Source organism: Zeugodacus cucurbitae, chromosome 2 (genome assembly GCF_028554725.1).
Source record: "Zeugodacus cucurbitae isolate PBARC_wt_2022May chromosome 2, idZeuCucr1.2, whole genome shotgun sequence".
In the NCBI taxonomy this organism is placed as follows: domain Eukaryota; kingdom Metazoa; phylum Arthropoda; class Insecta; order Diptera; family Tephritidae; genus Zeugodacus; species Zeugodacus cucurbitae.
In genome coordinates, this window is record NC_071667.1 from 6,407,251 (window position 1) to 6,426,281 (window position 19,031).

The 19,031-nt window shown below is 35.4% G+C and overlaps 1 protein-coding gene across 1 annotated transcript in view; it reads right to left on the minus strand.

The window, feature by feature from the left end:
- Positions 1–19,031, minus strand: part of LOC105214052 (protein tincar) — a 143,981-nt gene that overhangs the window by 40,620 nt on the left and 84,330 nt on the right. Inside the window, exons 4-5 of the mRNA XM_011187233.3 lie at positions 9,155–10,078; positions 7,203–7,318 (exon numbers count right to left, since the gene is read on the minus strand). Of these exons, the coding sequence (XP_011185535.3) occupies positions 7,203–7,318; positions 9,155–9,572 (534 nt within the window). The 5' untranslated portion in view covers positions 9,573–10,078. The remainder of the gene's footprint in view (positions 1–7,202; positions 7,319–9,154; positions 10,079–19,031) is intronic.

Sequence of the window (19,031 nt, forward strand, 5' to 3'; positions counted from 1 at the left end):
ATTACCTCAGCCCTCATACACTATATAGGACGATTTTCGTTATTCTATTAAACTTTATGCGGAATTTATGGGTAAATTTGTGCGTTATCTTAATAAAATTTCTTCAATAAATTGCGAGAGTATAAAATGTTCGGTTACACCCGAACTTAGCCTTTCCTTACTTGTTTTTAATGTTTTTTCCCTCACGTTTCGTCAATATTTTAATTTACACTTTGATACTTATACATTAAGTGACATCTTGTAATAGTAAGAAACTTAAGCAAAGACAACGTTCTGAGCAAACTAACCATTAGAAAAAAAACTGAACAAAATTTGTATATTTAAAAAAGCTACACTAACTATGGATATTTTTTTTGGTATCTTATAAGTGTTATCAATAAGTATCATAAATTTGTACACAATATTTAAAATAAATTTAATAAGACTCATCTATCAGTGTCCAACACAAATCAGCAAGCAACGAGTCAAGCTTTTAACCACTGCACTGATAAGAAATAACAACAAGTAACGTTTGAAAGAAACGTTAAATGCTTGCCTAAGAGTCAAAATTTAAGCATAGACTGCAGAGAATAGAGATAGAGGGAAAAAACATTAAAAAAAAATGGATTAAATTTCAGTTTTTTTCGACATATTGGCTATAAGGACACAAAAAACATTGATTTTGGGGTTTACAGTCATCTAAGAACTTAAAGACGGACTTATTTTGAGAAGCTTTTCCAAAGAAAGTATACCAAAAAAGTCAACATTAAAAAGGTTAGAGACCGAAGAAAAATGTGCCTTTCTCTTACAATGGGCAACTTTGATGAAAAACTTCAACAAAAATTTTTGTATGAAACCATGATTGTAACTCAAAAAAGTAATGATGCAGTTCGATTCGTAGGACACGAAATAGGGGGAAACCGTCGAATTTGGTCTTGCCTTTTTTTTTTGACTATCACAGTGTAATTTAAATGATTGTGTGAATAATAGAAACGGTGATAATGCGCATCTGAGTTTTCCTGTCTTTTATCATTATTCAATGTTTCCAAAACTTTAAAAACTTTTAAACAACAACAGCTGTAATTAACATATATAAAGTCATCGCCAAGCATTTGATAGGGTCAACAAACTGGGTCAAACTACTGTACCTAAATCAACAATTTGTGCTAGTAATCCTCTTGTCTGAGCCTACTGAACTTCTAAAAATATATACTTAATTATAAATAAATGGAGCGTAGCAATGAAGCATTGTGAAAGCATAAATAAGCGAGTTAGGTAACAAAACTTGGCAGCACAAAATTTTAATGCATTTTTGTTTTCGCGTTTTTTTAATATTTATAATATTCTTCGAGTTTTCTTTTCGAAAAAATTCAATATTTTTATTATCACTTTTTAGTATTTTGTTTTCGTTCATAAAAAAGTACAAGTAGATTTTTTATTATTGAAAACATTTTTAAATATCGAAAATTAAATAAATTTATTAATATTTATTTATATATTTTACAGCTTAAATGCGAATTTCAATTGTTATTAAAGTACTCAAAATGTTACTCATATGCCCCAGCGCTCATACATGTACCTACACATAAGAGCCACCACCGACACCAAAGCTTGTGTCATAACAAAATTTCACAATCAAATTCAGCACTTTCAGATCTTTCAAATTTTTCCGATTATTAAAAGCTTTTACAACAGGACTTGCAGTATCCCTTTCCAAAATGTCGTCTAATTCGTAAGTCTAAAAATCCGTGATAAAAATATTTTTTTTAACTGTCATTTTCAGCTTCATATACTTACCAAGCTTTGAAACGATATTTCGATAAAAAATAAATAAAATGACAAACAGAGTGTAAATTGGGAAAATATTATACATAACTAATATACATATACAACTATTGACAGTGCAAACCACAGATTTAGCATGCCTGAGTTGAGCATATTCGTTGCACACATAAGCACATAATTGTCGCCTCCACAAACCCAAACCACAAAATACCATTAAGTTTTGTGGTTTTATGGCCAAGTAGAAGCTCATTGTTGAAGAATGAAATTATAAATATTATCTATGTCATGCAAATATGCAGCAGAAGTACATACATATACCAAATATTTACTTATATACAAACATTTTCACAAAAATTGTGATACTTTTCCTTCCAGCTATTGTTGTTGTTATTATATAGAAGTTGTTGATGCGCAAATCCTGTTAAACTGTTGAACCACAATGAACCGACACTTTCGATATGAAAACACCAGAAAATAAAAATGATTATGTAATAGTTGCATATATGTACGAGTATAATATATATTGCCATTATGGAGTTCATTAAGCATTTTGCAAAAATAATTGCAACTATCAGAAGCACACATAACTGAACAGCTTAATGTTTTGTTACTCTCCCATCTGCTTCGTTGTTATTGTGGATTATTCAAAAATTGTGACGTTTCAATAGAGTAAAACAAATCAATGCGCCTACAGATAGGCTACTATCTTTCATACAAAAAGCGCATACAGTTTTCCATTCTTCACTGTATTCATAAACTATTTGAGTGCCACACTATAAATATTGTGAATTAAAACTGGAATTTAATCAAAAAAGCAGGAAACAGCTTTTAATGGTACAGACTGTGGCAGCCAAGTGTGGCTGCATATTGCAAGTGGCTAGATAGAGCGCATTGTAAAGCAGCCTCTCAAATGGTGTATATGCAAACACATACAAACACACAAAATACAAACATAAGCACGAACACATAAATATATAATGGCAGACGTAGTGACAATCAGCGAGGACAGACTAAACGCATATACACTAAAATAGTTATAGACCAACAGTCTCGCCGCTCCACAACAAATGGACAATGGCTACGTCAATGCGACTATCAAAAGTCTGGCAGCTCTGTGTAAATACGAAAATTTTGTGTTATCGCTCAGCATTTAGCGCATTTGTGGTTTGTCCTGTAAACGTTTATATGTGTATGTATGTGTGTGTTAGTATGCATTGCATGAATGCAGAGTTATGGTGCTTTTGTTTAGGCTGTCAGACACCTTTGAGCATATTCTGTCATACTGACAACAAACGTACAGTTTATATTTGCAAGTACATGCCTTCAACTCTCCACAAAATTTCCCACATTCTATCACCCATCCGCTTTACAGATTTTTGGCATCCATTTAATTTGCGCAACAGCCAATACCCATTGCTTAGTCAGGCGGCAAGCATGCTTAGCACGTTGCTGGTGTATTTGTTTGTTAGTTCATTGCTTGCTATGGCTACAATTTCATGTGTATCTTTTGAGATGATGTAATGCATTTGGTTAGTCTTTTCTTGTGTTTGTTGTTATGATCATGCATTTTTATACTCTCGCAACATGTTGCACAGAGAATTACAGTTTTGTTCACATAACGGTTGTATGTGTCACCAAGAAAAAAAAGAGTTAGATATGGGGTTATATATATATATAAATGATCAGGATGACGAGTGGACTTGAAATCCGGATGTCTGTCCGTCCGTCTGTCCATGCAAACGATAACTTGAGAAAAAATTAAGATATCCTAATGAAACTTGGAACACATAAAGTTATGAAAACACATAAAGTTATGAAAATAAAATTTGGAACATAGGATCGCATTAGGGAGGGGCACATTTGGATGTAATTTTTTTTTTAAGTGGGCGTGACTCCGCCCCCAAATAGGTTTTTTGTATATAACTCTCAAACCAATAAAGCTATATAAACCAGCTTTCTGCAGTCGTTTCTTTTAGCCATTTCCTTATACAGTTCAAAAATGAAAGAAATCGGAAAAAAAACCACGCCCATCTCCTAACAAAGGTTAGGTTGAAAATGACTAAAAGTGCGTTAACTGACTAACGAAAAACATCAGAAGCACTAAATTTTACAGAAGAAATGTCAGAATGAAGCTGCACTCAGATTTTTTACAAAATGAAAAATGGGCGTGGCGTCGCCCACTTATGGGTCAAAAATCATATCTCACGAACTTCTCGACAGATTTCATTGAAATTCGGTATATAATATTTTCTAAACACCCTGATAACACGGATAAAAAATGGGCGAAATCGGTTTACAACCACGACTACTTTCCTTATAACTCAATTTTGAATTCTTCTGATTCGTTCACTTTATAATATATACATTAAGAACCAATGAAGATATCGGAATAAAACTTTACACAAATACTGTATTTGAGCTGTGACATCACTTGTGGAAAAATTGTCAAAATCGGACTATGACTTTTCAAGGCCCCTGATATCGAATATGAAGAACTTGGTGCCTAAGAATAATTTTTCACCAAAAATATATATATTTTAATGTAATTCATTCCCTCTGAATTTTTTTCTTATTACAGTTTTCTATGTACCAAAAGTGGTTAAAATCGGGTCACAACTTCCCCCCGATCCCATATACCTAATTATAGATAATATAAAATTAAGTGGGCGTATAGTCTTCGATATATTGTATCTTGGTGATGAAAACGACTTAAATCGGTTCAGGAATTACCTCAGTCCCCACATACTATTTATGATGATTTTCCTTATTCTATTGAACTTTATTCAGAATATATTGGTCGAATTGTGTTATCTTTATAAAATTACATCAATAAATTGCGAGAGTGTAAAATTTTCGGTTCCACCCGAACTTAGCCTTTCCTTACTTGTTAGAATTCATTTACTTAAAGATTTTATTTTTTTTAATTTTCTTAATATATATATATATATTTGGCGTAGGAACCGCTTTAAGCGATTATAGCCGAATCCACCAGAGCGCGCCACTTATTCCTTCTTTTTGCTTTTTGGCGCCAACTGGAAACACTAAGTGAAGCCAGGTCACTTTGCACTTGGTCTTTCCACCGGAGTGGAGGTCGTCCTCTTATGCGGCTTCCTCCAGCGGGTACTGCATCGAATACTTTCAGAGCTGGAGTGTTTTCTTCCATCCGTACAACATGACCTAGCCAGCATAGCCGCTGTCTTTTTATTCGCTGAACTATGTCAATGTCGTCGTATAAATCGTACAGCTCATCGTTCCATCGTCTGCGGTATTCGCCGTTGCCAATGTTTAGAGGACCATAAATCTTGCGCAAAACCTTTCTCTCGAAAACCCCAAGAGTCGTCTCATCGGATGTTGTCATCGTCCACGCTTCAGCGCCATACATCAGGACGGGAATAATAAGCGACTTATAGAGATTGATTTTGGTTCGTCGAGAGAGGACTTTACTTTTCAATTGCCTACTCAGTCCAAAGTAGCACCTGTTGGCAAGAGTGATTCTGCGTTGGATTTCAAGGCTGACATTGTTGGTGTTGTTAATGCTGGTTCCCAGATAAACGAAATTATCTACAACTTCAAAGTTATGACTGTCAACAGTGAGGTGGAATTTTCTTAATACACATATCTATTTAAATATTTATTACTTTAATATTATTAAAATGTCCACATTACTATCCAGAATTGAGGTTAAGTAAAAAGTAATATTCCTCCATCGTAAATTTTATGTAAATATTTCAACTGTTTAACTCAAGAAAAGAAAACCTTTCAAGAACTATACATTTTCAGAATTTTAGTTTTTATACACGATAAAATCGCGTGAAATTCATAAAGTTAACTCTATCCGATCTTTAAATATTACTGGTTAAACATTGCCATTCGTACGTATGGGTGTGTGGGTAGTAGTGGCTTTCCACAAAGATGGCTATAAAGTCATTTTATATTTTTACTAAATATTTCCCTCCCGAAAAGTACGATTTTTTGTCTCCAAACGAAATTTTTTATGGGCATGTAGCTCTATGAAACTATAAATGTGTATACAGCAGTGTATGAGTACCGTCAGTGGCACCTATACATATACAAATCGAGTCGCGGCACAGACAATAAACAAAAGGCGGAATATGAAAAACCCATAATTGCATTTATTATCCTGATAAAAAGCGCTGCCACATCGCACGAGTAGTATTCGTTCTGGCCACAGAGGAAAACACTCAATATACAAACAAATGAAGGTACTCACAAGCACACCTACAAACATAAATATATAGTATATACATATGTATATGTATGTGAGCGCTTATTTGAAATGTAAAATTCGACGAAGCATGACGGCAGTGCGCTTAAAGTGCCGCTAGTAGAGGACGCGAAGGCTTGAAAGCGCGATAGTGTTGCCTACATGAATTTTCCAACAGCAAAGCTGGTTGTTGGTGATACATACGTATATATATATATATGTGTATTTCTATATACATTTTTAGTTGTTGCAGCACTTTGTGCTCGCAATGGCTGAATGCAGTCATTATGTTTTTGCCAACTCTTGTTCTTGTGGCACTTCATTATGATTTTACCGTACGTTTTGCCAGTGCTTACATATATACATACATATATGTACATATTTATATGTAAATATATACGTAATGTATGTATGTGTGTGTGAGCCATTGCTTTTGTTACTTTTGTGCTTTCAATGTATAAATTGCTCTTTGTTGCCGGTGCTGCCGGTTGTCGGTGCAACAGGATAAGTGCTGGGGAAGGCAGACCAACGTCGGCAGCTTGCTCTGATTTGTGTGTAATTTTTGTTGCTGTGTGTTTTTGCAGTTTTGCATTGTTGTTGCGTGTATTCTGTAGCACTATCAAACATATGGTCTGCTACTGTCTGCATTTAATAATAATTGTTGGTGTATAAAACACTGAAAGCTATGGGAAATTTAGTGCCTTTGTACACAACAATATTAATAACAATAACAACCACAACAGTATAGTATACAAATAAACATGCTGATTGAAGTGAGCGCAACAAAAAAGAATTAAATTATCCAACTTGGTAGCAGTTAATTTTATTACATTGAGTTGCAGTTGCGGCATAACGGTACTGCAACAGTTGCCATGCATTACAGCGGCATGTATTTGTGGCCACAAAAAAATTAATGCATGTACCGGGTGTTACATTTCAACATACAGCATTTCATACCGTATATTTTGATACTGTTGTGTCTGTTTATCAAGTTGTTTATTATTCAGTCACTAATGCTAAACCGACATGGCGTAATACTTCATTAATTTGCATATACAAGAAAACTTTGTTGAGTCGAATATGATAACGTTGTTTACTACTTTTATGAAGGATTAAAATTCCGCACTTTTTTAGTAACTTCGCACCAATTCATAAAGCAGAAATTTGTGGCAAACAAATACACATGTATATGTTAAGTTATGAGTTGACTTACCTTAAAAACAGCCGATGCGAAGAAGAACGGTAGCAAAATGAAGACAACGCCGGAAAGCACAATTTGCAGATTCAATTCAGCCACCGGCTCAATTTTCCACGATATCAACGAACATCCTGGTCGGCGGGAGTTGAACGAACGAATGTTGGGTAGCAGACAGATGATAGTGATGAACCATAAAAAGTGTTGGTGGCGAATGAGGTACATAGAACAGAATGAATGATAGCAAAATTATATTGCGTTAGATTGCCGCTGTGATATTCATATGTATACAAATTTCCATACTCTCGCAACAAAAGTTGCTACGAGAGTATTATAGTTTTGTTCACATAATGGTTGGTTGTAAATCATAAAACTAAACGAGTTAGATTTAGGGTAATATATATCAAAATGATCAGGATGACGAGACGAGTTGAAATCCGGATGTCTGTCTGTCCGTCTGTCCGTTGCTTTCGAAAATGGGCAAAATCGGACCATTGCCACGCCCACAAAATGGCGAAAATAAGAAAATAGTTGAAATCGGATATTAACCACGCCTACCTCCCACACAAAGGTTAGGATGAAAATTACTAAAAGTTCGTTAATTCATCAAGAAAAAACCCCAGAAACACTAAATTTTACAGAAGAAATAGCAGAAGGAAGCTGCACTCAGACTTTTTTACAAAATGAAAAATGTGCGTGGCATCACCCACTTAAGGTTCAAAAACTATATCTCAGGAACTACTCGAGAGATTTCATTGAAGTTCGGTATATAATATTTTCTTGACACCCTGATTCCTTCACCACTTGTGAAAATTTGACGAAAACGGACTATAACTTTTCAACGCCCCAGATATCGAACATGTTGAACTCAGCGCCTAAGGGTAAATTTTAACCGAAAATATGGGTAAATTTCTCAGATAATTTAATGTAATTCAGAGGAAAGTTGTTTCTTCTAATAGGAATAGGAAATTGTTTTCTTCTCTGTTCCAAAAATTATTAAAATCTCCTAGCTTCCATATACCTAATTATAGGTTTTTCAAATATACTGTGGGCTTTATTCCGCATATATGTATTGCTTAATATGTGAGATATCTTAGCAAAATTAAGTGAGCGTATAGTCTTGGATATAGTGTATCTTGCTGGTGAAAATGACTGAAATCGGTTCAGGAATTACCTCAGCCCTCATATCTATATATGACGATTTTCGTTATTCTATTAAACTTTATGCCGAATTTATGGATAAATTTGTGTGTTATCTTAATAAAATTTCTTCAATCAATTGCGAGAGTATAAAATGTTCGGTTGTATCCGAACTTAGCTATTCCTTACTTGTTAATAATATGGTAAGTTTGGAAAGTATTCCACTTCCTACGATACCAATGATTCCTAAAATTTTTATGTTAACACTTTCTTAAGGAAATATATAAAATTGTATGCCCACAGAGTACCTACTACCAAAAAAGTATGCTAATGATCCCAACTAATGAGAAAATTACAGGGCGAAGGCAAGATCTATGGTACTGCATATAGAGATTGTGAACAGTGTTCAATTCTTAGCAGCAAATTGACTAATTAATTCGAATTTAACGTTATTATAAGAGTTTAGTTCGGGCTGAACATAACACATATGACATTCATTATAACATGAAAAATTGAAAAAAATGTGGAACTATACATATAGTAAATAAATGATTGTGTGCCTATAAAATGTGTAGCCCCAAGAGCTACAAGCATGTACAATCCCTAAAACTGTTAATAATAACTGTAAAAAATATTTTTATAATGAGTACAATCATATCACTCTACAACTGTACTGCCCATACGATACTGTTGCGTCTTATACAAGTAAAATGTTAACAGGACATCTACTCATAATTACAACAATATGTACTCATAATGATTTTCGAAATACATATATTTAATACAAAGGAACAACTGGGTGACTGTGTGTGCTATGTGACATAACTTACCGAGAAATCGATAGGCGCCATGCACGGCCAAATAGCCCTGGAATAGCGTCAGCAAAACACCATACCAAATGGACCACAACGAATTCAAATGCAAGTAATTGTTGTGATCCAGATGTGCGCCCGGATGCATCAGCATGTTGTGGTAATTGTTGGCATGTTTACGCTTCGAATTCATGTATTTTTGTGGAAAGCGTTGTTGTTGCTGCTGATGCTGTTGCGGTGGTATCGGTTGCGGCGGTGGTGGTGGTGGCAACGGCACCGACTGATGATGATGATGTTGATGGTGGTGGTGATGCTGCTGGTGATGTTGTTGGTGGTGTTGCTGTTGCTGATGATGGTTGTGGTTGCTGCTCGCATTCGTTATAACGGAGTTCGAGATGCTCGAATTAAGGCTGGGCGTAGGGCACGTCTTACCCATCGAAGTGTTGGCTATGGGGCGAGTGTTTTAGCTCAGCTTATTTGATTGAGTTTATAGAAGTAGTTGTTGTTGCACTACAATGCTCGCAGGCAACAACAATAAATCAGAATATCTCCAGAACTCTGTTGAATCATCGAGTGTAGTTGTGCTAAGTTGTAGTTCAGCTAAGCTTTCTGTGGGCAGTAAAGTGTGTTCAAGCCCCCTAATGTCTAAATAGACTACTTAGTCCATCAGCATGTATGTGAGAGCAACTTTCTTATTTTTTTATCTCTTGTATTAAGCAGTATTCACTGTGGATTTTCAATTAAAATGTTGTTCTTTCAATCCACTTTGTTATTGTTGTTGTAACTTATTGCGTCTGGTATTGACATCTCATGTCAATACAGTAATAGTGATTGTAAATTGCAATGGTATTTTCTTCTTGCCTTAGATTCCTCTTCTTCTTCTTCTTTTCACAAGCGCTTATCAGTTGTTTTTGCACAACAATACTATCATATTACGTAAGCCTGCAAATGAAATAAATGAATAGAACATTAGATATTAATTAAGTAAATATAAAAGTGAGAAAAAGAATTGGTAAGATACGTGCAGACTCTGAAATATATACTGTTTTCAAAAACTTTTCATCGAACATATCATGTACATATAACATTTTGAGCTAAGAACTGATCTGTTTAGGGAAAATTTATAAATCTTTTAAAATTCGCTGTATAAATATACTGTTATTATTCCCTTACAACCTAACGTGCGATTATACCTCGACAACGAGTACTACCTAACCGTGTTTTAATTATGAAGCCAAGATCCATTCTAGATGAACTTTTACCACGTCGACCCTTCATTAGGTTCGATAATAACAATATCTCAAGAGAAAAGTTAGATTTTGAATTCATAAATATTTGTAATTATTATACTCTCGCAACCTGTTGCACAGAGTATTATAGTTTTGTTCACATAACGGTTGTTTGTGTCACCAAGAAATAAAAGAGTTAGATATGGGGTTATATATATATAAATGATCAGGATGACGAGTGGAGCCCCATTCTAAAAATCGCCAAAATCGGACCATATGTTTTCAAGGCCCCATATATCGAACATTAGGACCTCGGTGCTTCTAACCTAATATTAGGGTTTCCAACTTTCAATGGACTTTATATAACATATATAACGAATGTGTGGGTCAAATTGTGTACTATATAATATAAATTAAGTTAAATAAATAAATTGCGAGAGTATAAAATGTTCGGTTACACCCGAACTTAGCCCTTCCTTACTTGTTTTTTTAACAAGCACAACATATACAGAGGTAGTCAAAATTATTTACACATCGGACGTTTTTTTACAAGTTTCACAGAGAAAGCTTTCGCTTGTTGTTGTTGTCGCAGGGTAACAAAATGCTATGTTGTTGTAAACCTTGATATATTCCTGAGCGAATGAAGTCGGTTTGGCAAGAATATGGCGGAGAAATACGCGGTAAAGTATTTACACACGGTGATCTAGCCTTTATCCTTGGATTTGGTTTAAGCCAGAGTAGTAATTCGATTATATTGCATTCATAACAACCTAACACAGCCATAAAATATAAAAATTGGTAAATAAAATGTCGAAAACAAAGGAATTATCGATTAAAACTAGATTGGAGACTGTTACTAAGTTTAAGACTCGGGTTTCGGCTTCAGAGTTAGTTAAAATTAGACTAAACATTAAAATTAAAAAAATTAGCATTCATTAAGAACAGGATAATAGAGTTCATGATGTGTGTAAATACTTTTGACTACTCCGAGTCTTCAGTTCATTTGCTTATTTCTCCGCCATATTTCCAGCTATTCTTGCCAAACCAGCTTCATTCGCTCGAGAATAGATCAAGGTTTACAACAACAATAACAACAAGCGAAAGCTTTTTGTGTGAAACTTGTAAAAAAACCACCGATGTGTAAATAATTTTGACTAACTCTGTATATTATACATTCATATATACATGTTTGTATTGATATATGATTATTAAAATTAACGGATAATATAATTAATATTAATGAGAAAATTGACTGGAGTTCAAATATTATTTTCAATTCTGTGTGTATGTATGTTATATGTTTGTGAATTGCTCTGCGCATTAATCTCATTAACAATCACAAGCGCAATGGATTTAAATAAATTTTAATGTTTTCGTTATTTTAGTAATGCTTTTGTAATGACGTTAATTAAACTATTCGGCGATAATAAATATCTTTATACTCTCGCAACATGTTGCACAGCGAGTATAATAGTTTTTTTTTCATTTAACGATTATTTGTAACACCTATATATATAATATATATATATATCTTAAAATAATCAGGACGTGACTAATTGAAATCCGGTTGACTCTCTGTCCGTCCCTCAGTAATTAATATCTCGTAAACTACTAAAGCTTTATCAACCAGACTTACGACAAACATTTCCCTAAATTTTATGAAAATGGGTGAAATCAGATTATAACCACAGCACACTTTCCATGTAAAGGTTATGTCGAAATTATTAAAAATGCTTTGAAAACACTAAATGTTATTGTAAAGATGGTACAGAAGAGATACACTCAAATTTGTAAAAAAGGATGTAATTTGTACGTGGCGTCGCCCACTATTTTGTCAAAAGCACAGGAGCTACTAATTGGAGGAGCTACCAATTCCCACCAAATTTGAAATCTGCATTAAAAAAATTATGGGTCAAAAACCATATCTCAGAAACAATCCGACCGATTTCAGATGAAAAATGTATGAAATCGGTTCACAACCACGCCTAGTTCCCATATAACTCAATTTCGAATTCCATCTGATTCCTTCACTTTATAATATATACATGGGGAACCAATGCAGATAGCGGAACAAAATTTGACACAAATACTGTATTTGAGGTTTGGAAAATTGTCTAAACCGAACAATATCTTTTCAAGGCACCGGATGTCGAACATGAAGAACTCAGTGCCTAAGGGTAAATATTCACGGAATAATATCAGTAAATCTCTCCGATATTACAATTTAATTCATAGGGAATCTTTTTCTTCTAATAGTCCGTCTCTGTACCAAAAATTGGTAAAATCGTGTAATAACTTCCCGTAGCTCCCATATACCTCATACAAGGATTTTCAAAAATACGATGGGCTTTATTGCGCATATATCGGTTAATATGTAGGATATCTTAGCAAAATTAAGTGAGGATATACTCTACCTTGGTGGCGAAAATGAGTGAAATTATAAATTTTAGAATTCCCGTTAATTTTTGAACCACCACTCTATGTACATACATGCATATGTATGAAATTAAATATCTTTAATTTGAATGCAGACCCAACTAAGGTAGAATTTGAAATTATTTTAATGCAAATATGTATATATGCATGTAATAGCATATGTATGTGTATACACAAATTTGGCTGAAACTATCCATAAAATAATTATTTTATCATTTGTTATTTTTACAGGAGTATTTTCTTCCAAATTTTATTTTTGTTGTTAGTATACTCTCGCAACAAAGTAGCTAAAGAGAGTATTATAGTTTTGTTCACATAACGGTTGTTTGTAACACCTAAAACTAAAAGAGTTAGATATAGAGTCTATATACCAAAGTGATCAGAGTGACGAGTAGATTTGAAATCCGGATGTCTGTCCGTCTGTGCAAGCTGTAACTTGAGTAAAAATTAAGATATCTTGACGAAACTTGGCACAAATATTCCTTGGCTCCATAAGAAGGTTAAGTTCGAAAATGGGCGGAATCGGACCATTGCCACGCCCACAAAATGACGAAAACCAAAAACACATAAAGTGTCATAACTAAGCCATAAATGAAGTTATAAAAGTAAAACTTGGAATAAAGGATCGCACTAGGAGGGGGCATAATTGGATGTAATTTTTTTGGGAAAGTGGGCGTGTCCCGCCCACAAATCGGTTATTTGTATTTAACTCGCAATCCAATAAAGCTATATAAACCAAACTTTCTGCAGTCGGTTCTCTTACATACCCCACCACACACCAAGAAAATAGTTGAAATCGGATAATAACCACGCCCACCTCCCATTCAAGGTTAGGTTGAAAATTACTAAAAGTGGGTTAACTAACTAACGAAAAACGTCAGAGACACTACATTTTGCAGAAGAAATAGCAGAAGGGAGCTGTACTCATATTTTTTTACAAAATGGAAAATGGGCGTGGCATCGCCCACTTACTACTCGACCGATTCGAATGAAATTCGGTATATATTATTTTCTTGGCACCCTGATGACACGTGTGGAAAATGGATGAAATCGGTTCACAACCACGACAACTCCCCATGTAACTCAATTTTGAACTCCATCTTATTCCTTCACTTTATAATATATACATAAGGAACCAATGAAGATAGCGAAATACAACTTTACACAAATACTGTATATGATCTGTGGCATCACTTGTGAAAAAAATGTCGAAATCGGACTATAACTTTTCAAAGCCGCGAATACCGAATATGAAGAATTCAGTGTCCCATGGTAATTTTTCATCGAAAATTTCGGTAAATCTCTCAGGTATCTTTATTTAATTTAGAGGAAATATTTTTCTTCTAATAGTGTAGGGGAAGTTACACTCTCTCTCATATACCTAATTATAGGATTTTCAAATTGGGTCAAATTGTGTGTTATCTTAATAAAAATATGTGACCTAGTCTACGAAAAGGGAGCTAACGTGTGAAAACTAGTTTTCTGGGAAACAGCTGTTAAAAATTAACAACTCTCATCTTCCATCCGAATCAACTAAAAAGTGAAAATTGATTTTTTGACACCTAAGCCCCCTTTCCGTAGACCAGGTCACATATATCAATAAATTGCGAGAGTGTAAAATGTTCGGTTGCACCCGAACTTAGCCTTTCCTTACTTGTTTTTTTTTTCAATTAAAAAATCCGAATATGGGTTATTTCATTGCTTAAATAAGTCTGAGTATAAAATCTGCATGCAACATTGCAATACAAAATATTTATATATATATAAAATATTTTATTAAAACATATATTTTTGTTGCTTGGTTAGTGCAATAAATGCAAGAGATATGCATGTGTGTGTTTCGAATTTCTATCAGTAGTTTGTTCTAATTATGTCAAGCAATGGTTGCCAGTACATTGAGACATGTCGAGAACATTAATAGTTCAATTCACTTCTATGTGAGTAGTTGCAGTATGTTGTTGTTATTGTTGTTGTAGGCAGATTTATTTTCCGTCTATGAACTTGCCATGTTGCGTTGATAAATACTCCTTTCATACCAAATGATATAATAACATGCATGATATTAAATAAGTGGGTAAGATGGTGGTTGAAACAACAATATCATGTACCACAACTACAACACCAACAACAGAGTTGAGCTGCTCATGGTGAATGTTCATTGAATGTGTCTGACACATGTTGCAGAGCTGCAAGAGTAGCATCAAAAACAATAGTGCTAATAATAATTAAATATGTATGTATGTGCGTAATGCAACTAAATATAAAAGCATTGTCATTTTAACCATTATTGCATACACAAGATAGATACCGAGAGCTGAAGAGGGAAGCGAGACGCATCTGCAGACAAAAAAATGAACGAAGGTTTCAAGACCGGAGCATCCTCATGTAGAGACCAAGGTGGTAATCTGGTAACCGATGTCCAGGGCATACTGGGATTATGGAGGGAACACTTCTCCGACCTGCTGAATGGCAGTGAGAGTACAACACCAGGAGATGGCGAACCCGATCCCCCAATCGATGACGATGGAACAGATGTTCCATTACCCGACCATGAAGAAATTCGAATAGCAATTACCCGCTTGAAGAACAACAAAGCAGCGGGGGCCGATAGATTACCGGCAGAACTATTCAAATACGGCGGCGAAGAACTGATAAGGTGCATGCATCAGCTTCTTTGCAGAATATGGTCGGAAGAAAGCATGCCTGACGATTGGAATCTCAGTGTGCTCTGCCCAATCCATAAAAAGGGAGATCCCACAATCTGCGCCAATTACCGTGGGATCAGCCTCCTAAATATCGCAAACAAGGTTCTATCGAGCGTACTGTGTGAAAGACTAAAGCCCACCGTCAACAAACTGATTGGACCTTATCAGTGTGGCTTTAGCCCTGGAAAATCGACAACTGACCAGATATTCACCATGCGCCAAATTTTGGAGAAGACCCGTGAAAAGAGGATCGACACACACCACCCTTTTGTCGATTTTAAAGCTGCTTTCGACAGCACGAAAAGGAGCTGCCTTTACGCCGCGATGTCTGAATTCGGTATCCCCGCAAAACTAATACGGCTGTGTAAATTGACGTTGAGCAACACCAAAAGCTCCGTCATGATTGGGAAGGACCTCTCCGAGCCGTTCGATACCAAACGAGGTTTCAGACGAGGTCACTATCGTGCGACTTCTTTAACCTGATGCTGGAAAAAATTATAAGAGCTGCAGAGCTAGACCGAGAAGGTACAATCTTCTACAAGAGTGTACAGCTCCTGGCGTACGCCGATGATATTGATATCATCGGAAGCAACCACCGCGCCGTTTGTTCTGCTTTTTCCCGCATGGATAAGGAGGCGAAGCGAATGGGTCTGGAGGTGAATGAGGACAAGACGAAATATCTCCTGTCATCAAGCAAACAGTCGGCGCATTCGCGTCTTGGCTCCCACGTCACTGTTGACAGTCATAACTTCGAGGTCGTAGATAATTTCGTATACCTGGGAACCAGCATCAACAACACGAACAATGTCAGCCTCGAAATCCAGCGCAGAATAACTCTTGCCAACAGGTGCTACTTTGGACTGAGTAGGCAATTGAACAGTAAAGTCCTCTCTCGACGAACCAAAATCAAGCTCTACAAGTCGCTTATCATTCCCGTCCTGCTCTACGGTGCAGAAGCTTGGACGATGTCAACATCAGATGAGACGACACTAGGAGTTTTCGAGAGGAAAATTTTGCGCAAGATTTATGGTCCTCAGAACATTGGCAACGGCGAATACCGCAGACGATGGAACGATGAGCTGTACGAGTTATACGACGACATTGACATAGTTCAGCGAATAAAAAGACAGCGGCTACGCTGGCTAGGTCATGTTGTCCGAATGGACGAAAACACTCCAGCTCTGAAAGTGTTCGATGCAGTACCCGCCGGAGGAAGCCGAGGAAGGGAAAGGCCTCCGCTCCGTTGGAGGGACCAGGTGGAGAGCGACCTGGTTACACTTGGGATCTCCAACTGGCGCCGAACTGCGAAGGAGAGAGAGAGGTGGCGCACTATCGTCGATTCGGCTATAACCGGCTAAACGGTTGCAACGCCAATCATACATACATACATACACAAGTTATATTGGTTAGACGAAACGACGAAAAGGAGCATAGAAAAAGGATTAGATATCAAAACTATAATATTATTCGATTTATTTTATTTCATCATTTTAATTGAAATTATACGAAAATAATATCAGAGTTTTAGGAAATCGCATTAAAAATGCTCTATGTTGTAATTTTTCTATTTTCCTGCAGATTACAGAAACGGACAAAATCCAATGGGAAATCAAAGAATTTATTCTTAAGAGAAATAAAAAATGAAGAAAACAGTAAGAAAAACATCAGTTGAAATAAAAAACTGCCCGGTCAATAAATAAGTACCCAATAGGAACTTGTTACAGCATAAACCAATGATAACAAACTATATAAATATAATATAATAATAACTCAATATTTGTTGAGGGATTTGAAGGTTACATCATCTATACTTCGATTCATTGTATAGTAAGGTTTAACCTCGAAAAAAATATTGGTTTAGTTCCAAAAACTAACCTAATCACTGATGGCAATTTATTAAAACTTAATCCATTCAAAACGGGTTTGCTGCGAATATTAAAAAAATAATATGATAACATCACACCAACTCTTAAAAATTTTTCTTATGATTTTGAAAAACTTTCTTATTGGCCACCCATCCAGCAAATATGTATGTAGCACAGAACTACACATTGGTTCGACAAGTGGCCAATTTTCCACGATAAATAAACTAAAAAGAAACTGTAGGATTGTGTACGCTAACGAAGAAGTTAAGAGAAGTAGAACCGAGATAAAATATCAAAAATAACACACAGTCAAGAAAAAAGAGGCAAGAAATTGTTAAGTTATGAAACAGAGCAAAAAGTAAGCAAATAACTGAAGAAAAAGTGCGGAAGGAAGATAAAAGAATTGAAAGCATGCCTCGAAGCATGAATTCGAATTGTGGACATATCAACAGTTGTATTTATTGTTTTTGTGGTTGTGTAGGAGTGGGATTTCAGTATATTTTAATAACATTTCACAGCCAAGAAGCCAGCTGCTGGCTAATTCTGCTATTATATTCAGTAGTGATTTCCATTTTTCTTTCTGGCATTTTCTGTTTCATACCAGCATTGGTGGTGATAGTCACCAAAGGAGATGCTGGAGTGGCTGTTATTTACTACGCACAAATTCAATTATCATAAAATAGCAGGCAATCAGCGGTTTATTATTTATCTTAAGTGGTTGAAATTACAGTTTGTAGACTATAAACAAAGAAATTTTAAAATAATTATTCCAAAATGGAATGTCACTTAGCAAAAGTAAATAAACTGAAAAGCTGACATAGACTCAACATGCATAGGTTTTAGCACACACACACTGTCATTAGTAAAAAACAAAGCAAAACAGTGCAAAAAACTCTATCAGTTCGCTACTAAACGGTTCAAAACGCTAAGCAATTCATAATACACGAAATACCATCGAATTTGTGGTTTTTGTTGTTGTCACTTTTGCTGCAAACTGTAACCATAATAATTTGTGAACACTTTATTATTGTTGGCAACGCGCCAACCTCAGCGTGTGTGCGTGTGTACGCAGTGGCGCAGTAGAATGCAACAGATTCACACATTCCACAACGAGTGGCCGCAAAGCGTGCAACGAGGATGTATTTTGGTTAGCCAGAGCGGCGAAATGGCTGGATAGTTATTGAGCTGGTTGACCGCTTGGTGGCGAGCAATCGATTTTCAGCGTCTTTTTGTGTCACACAATGCACCGCAATCGGCATGAGTCGAGGCAAAGCGCCACTGACTACTCATAATGCCAGCGAGTGTGGCTGTGTGTGTGTGTGTGTTTGCAATGGTAATATCAGAATTTGTGCCAAATGAAGGATGATATTTTATTTTCAATGTGGCTTAAAAGTTTTAAAACTTTTAAATTGCATGCAATAATTTATGCATAGGCAGAAGATACAACAACAACACGTAAATGAATGCAAATGTTGGCCAACTTATGGGCAATAAAGCGAATTGAAAACTTCAAGGAAAATTAAGCAAAGACTTAAGTTTGACGTCTGCTAATATTTCATATATATTTTAAATTTGAAAAAAAATTGAGTATTACTATTATTTTTAAGGTCTGACAACATACTTCTAAGAAACACCTTTGTTTCTACTTAATTTTTTTTTT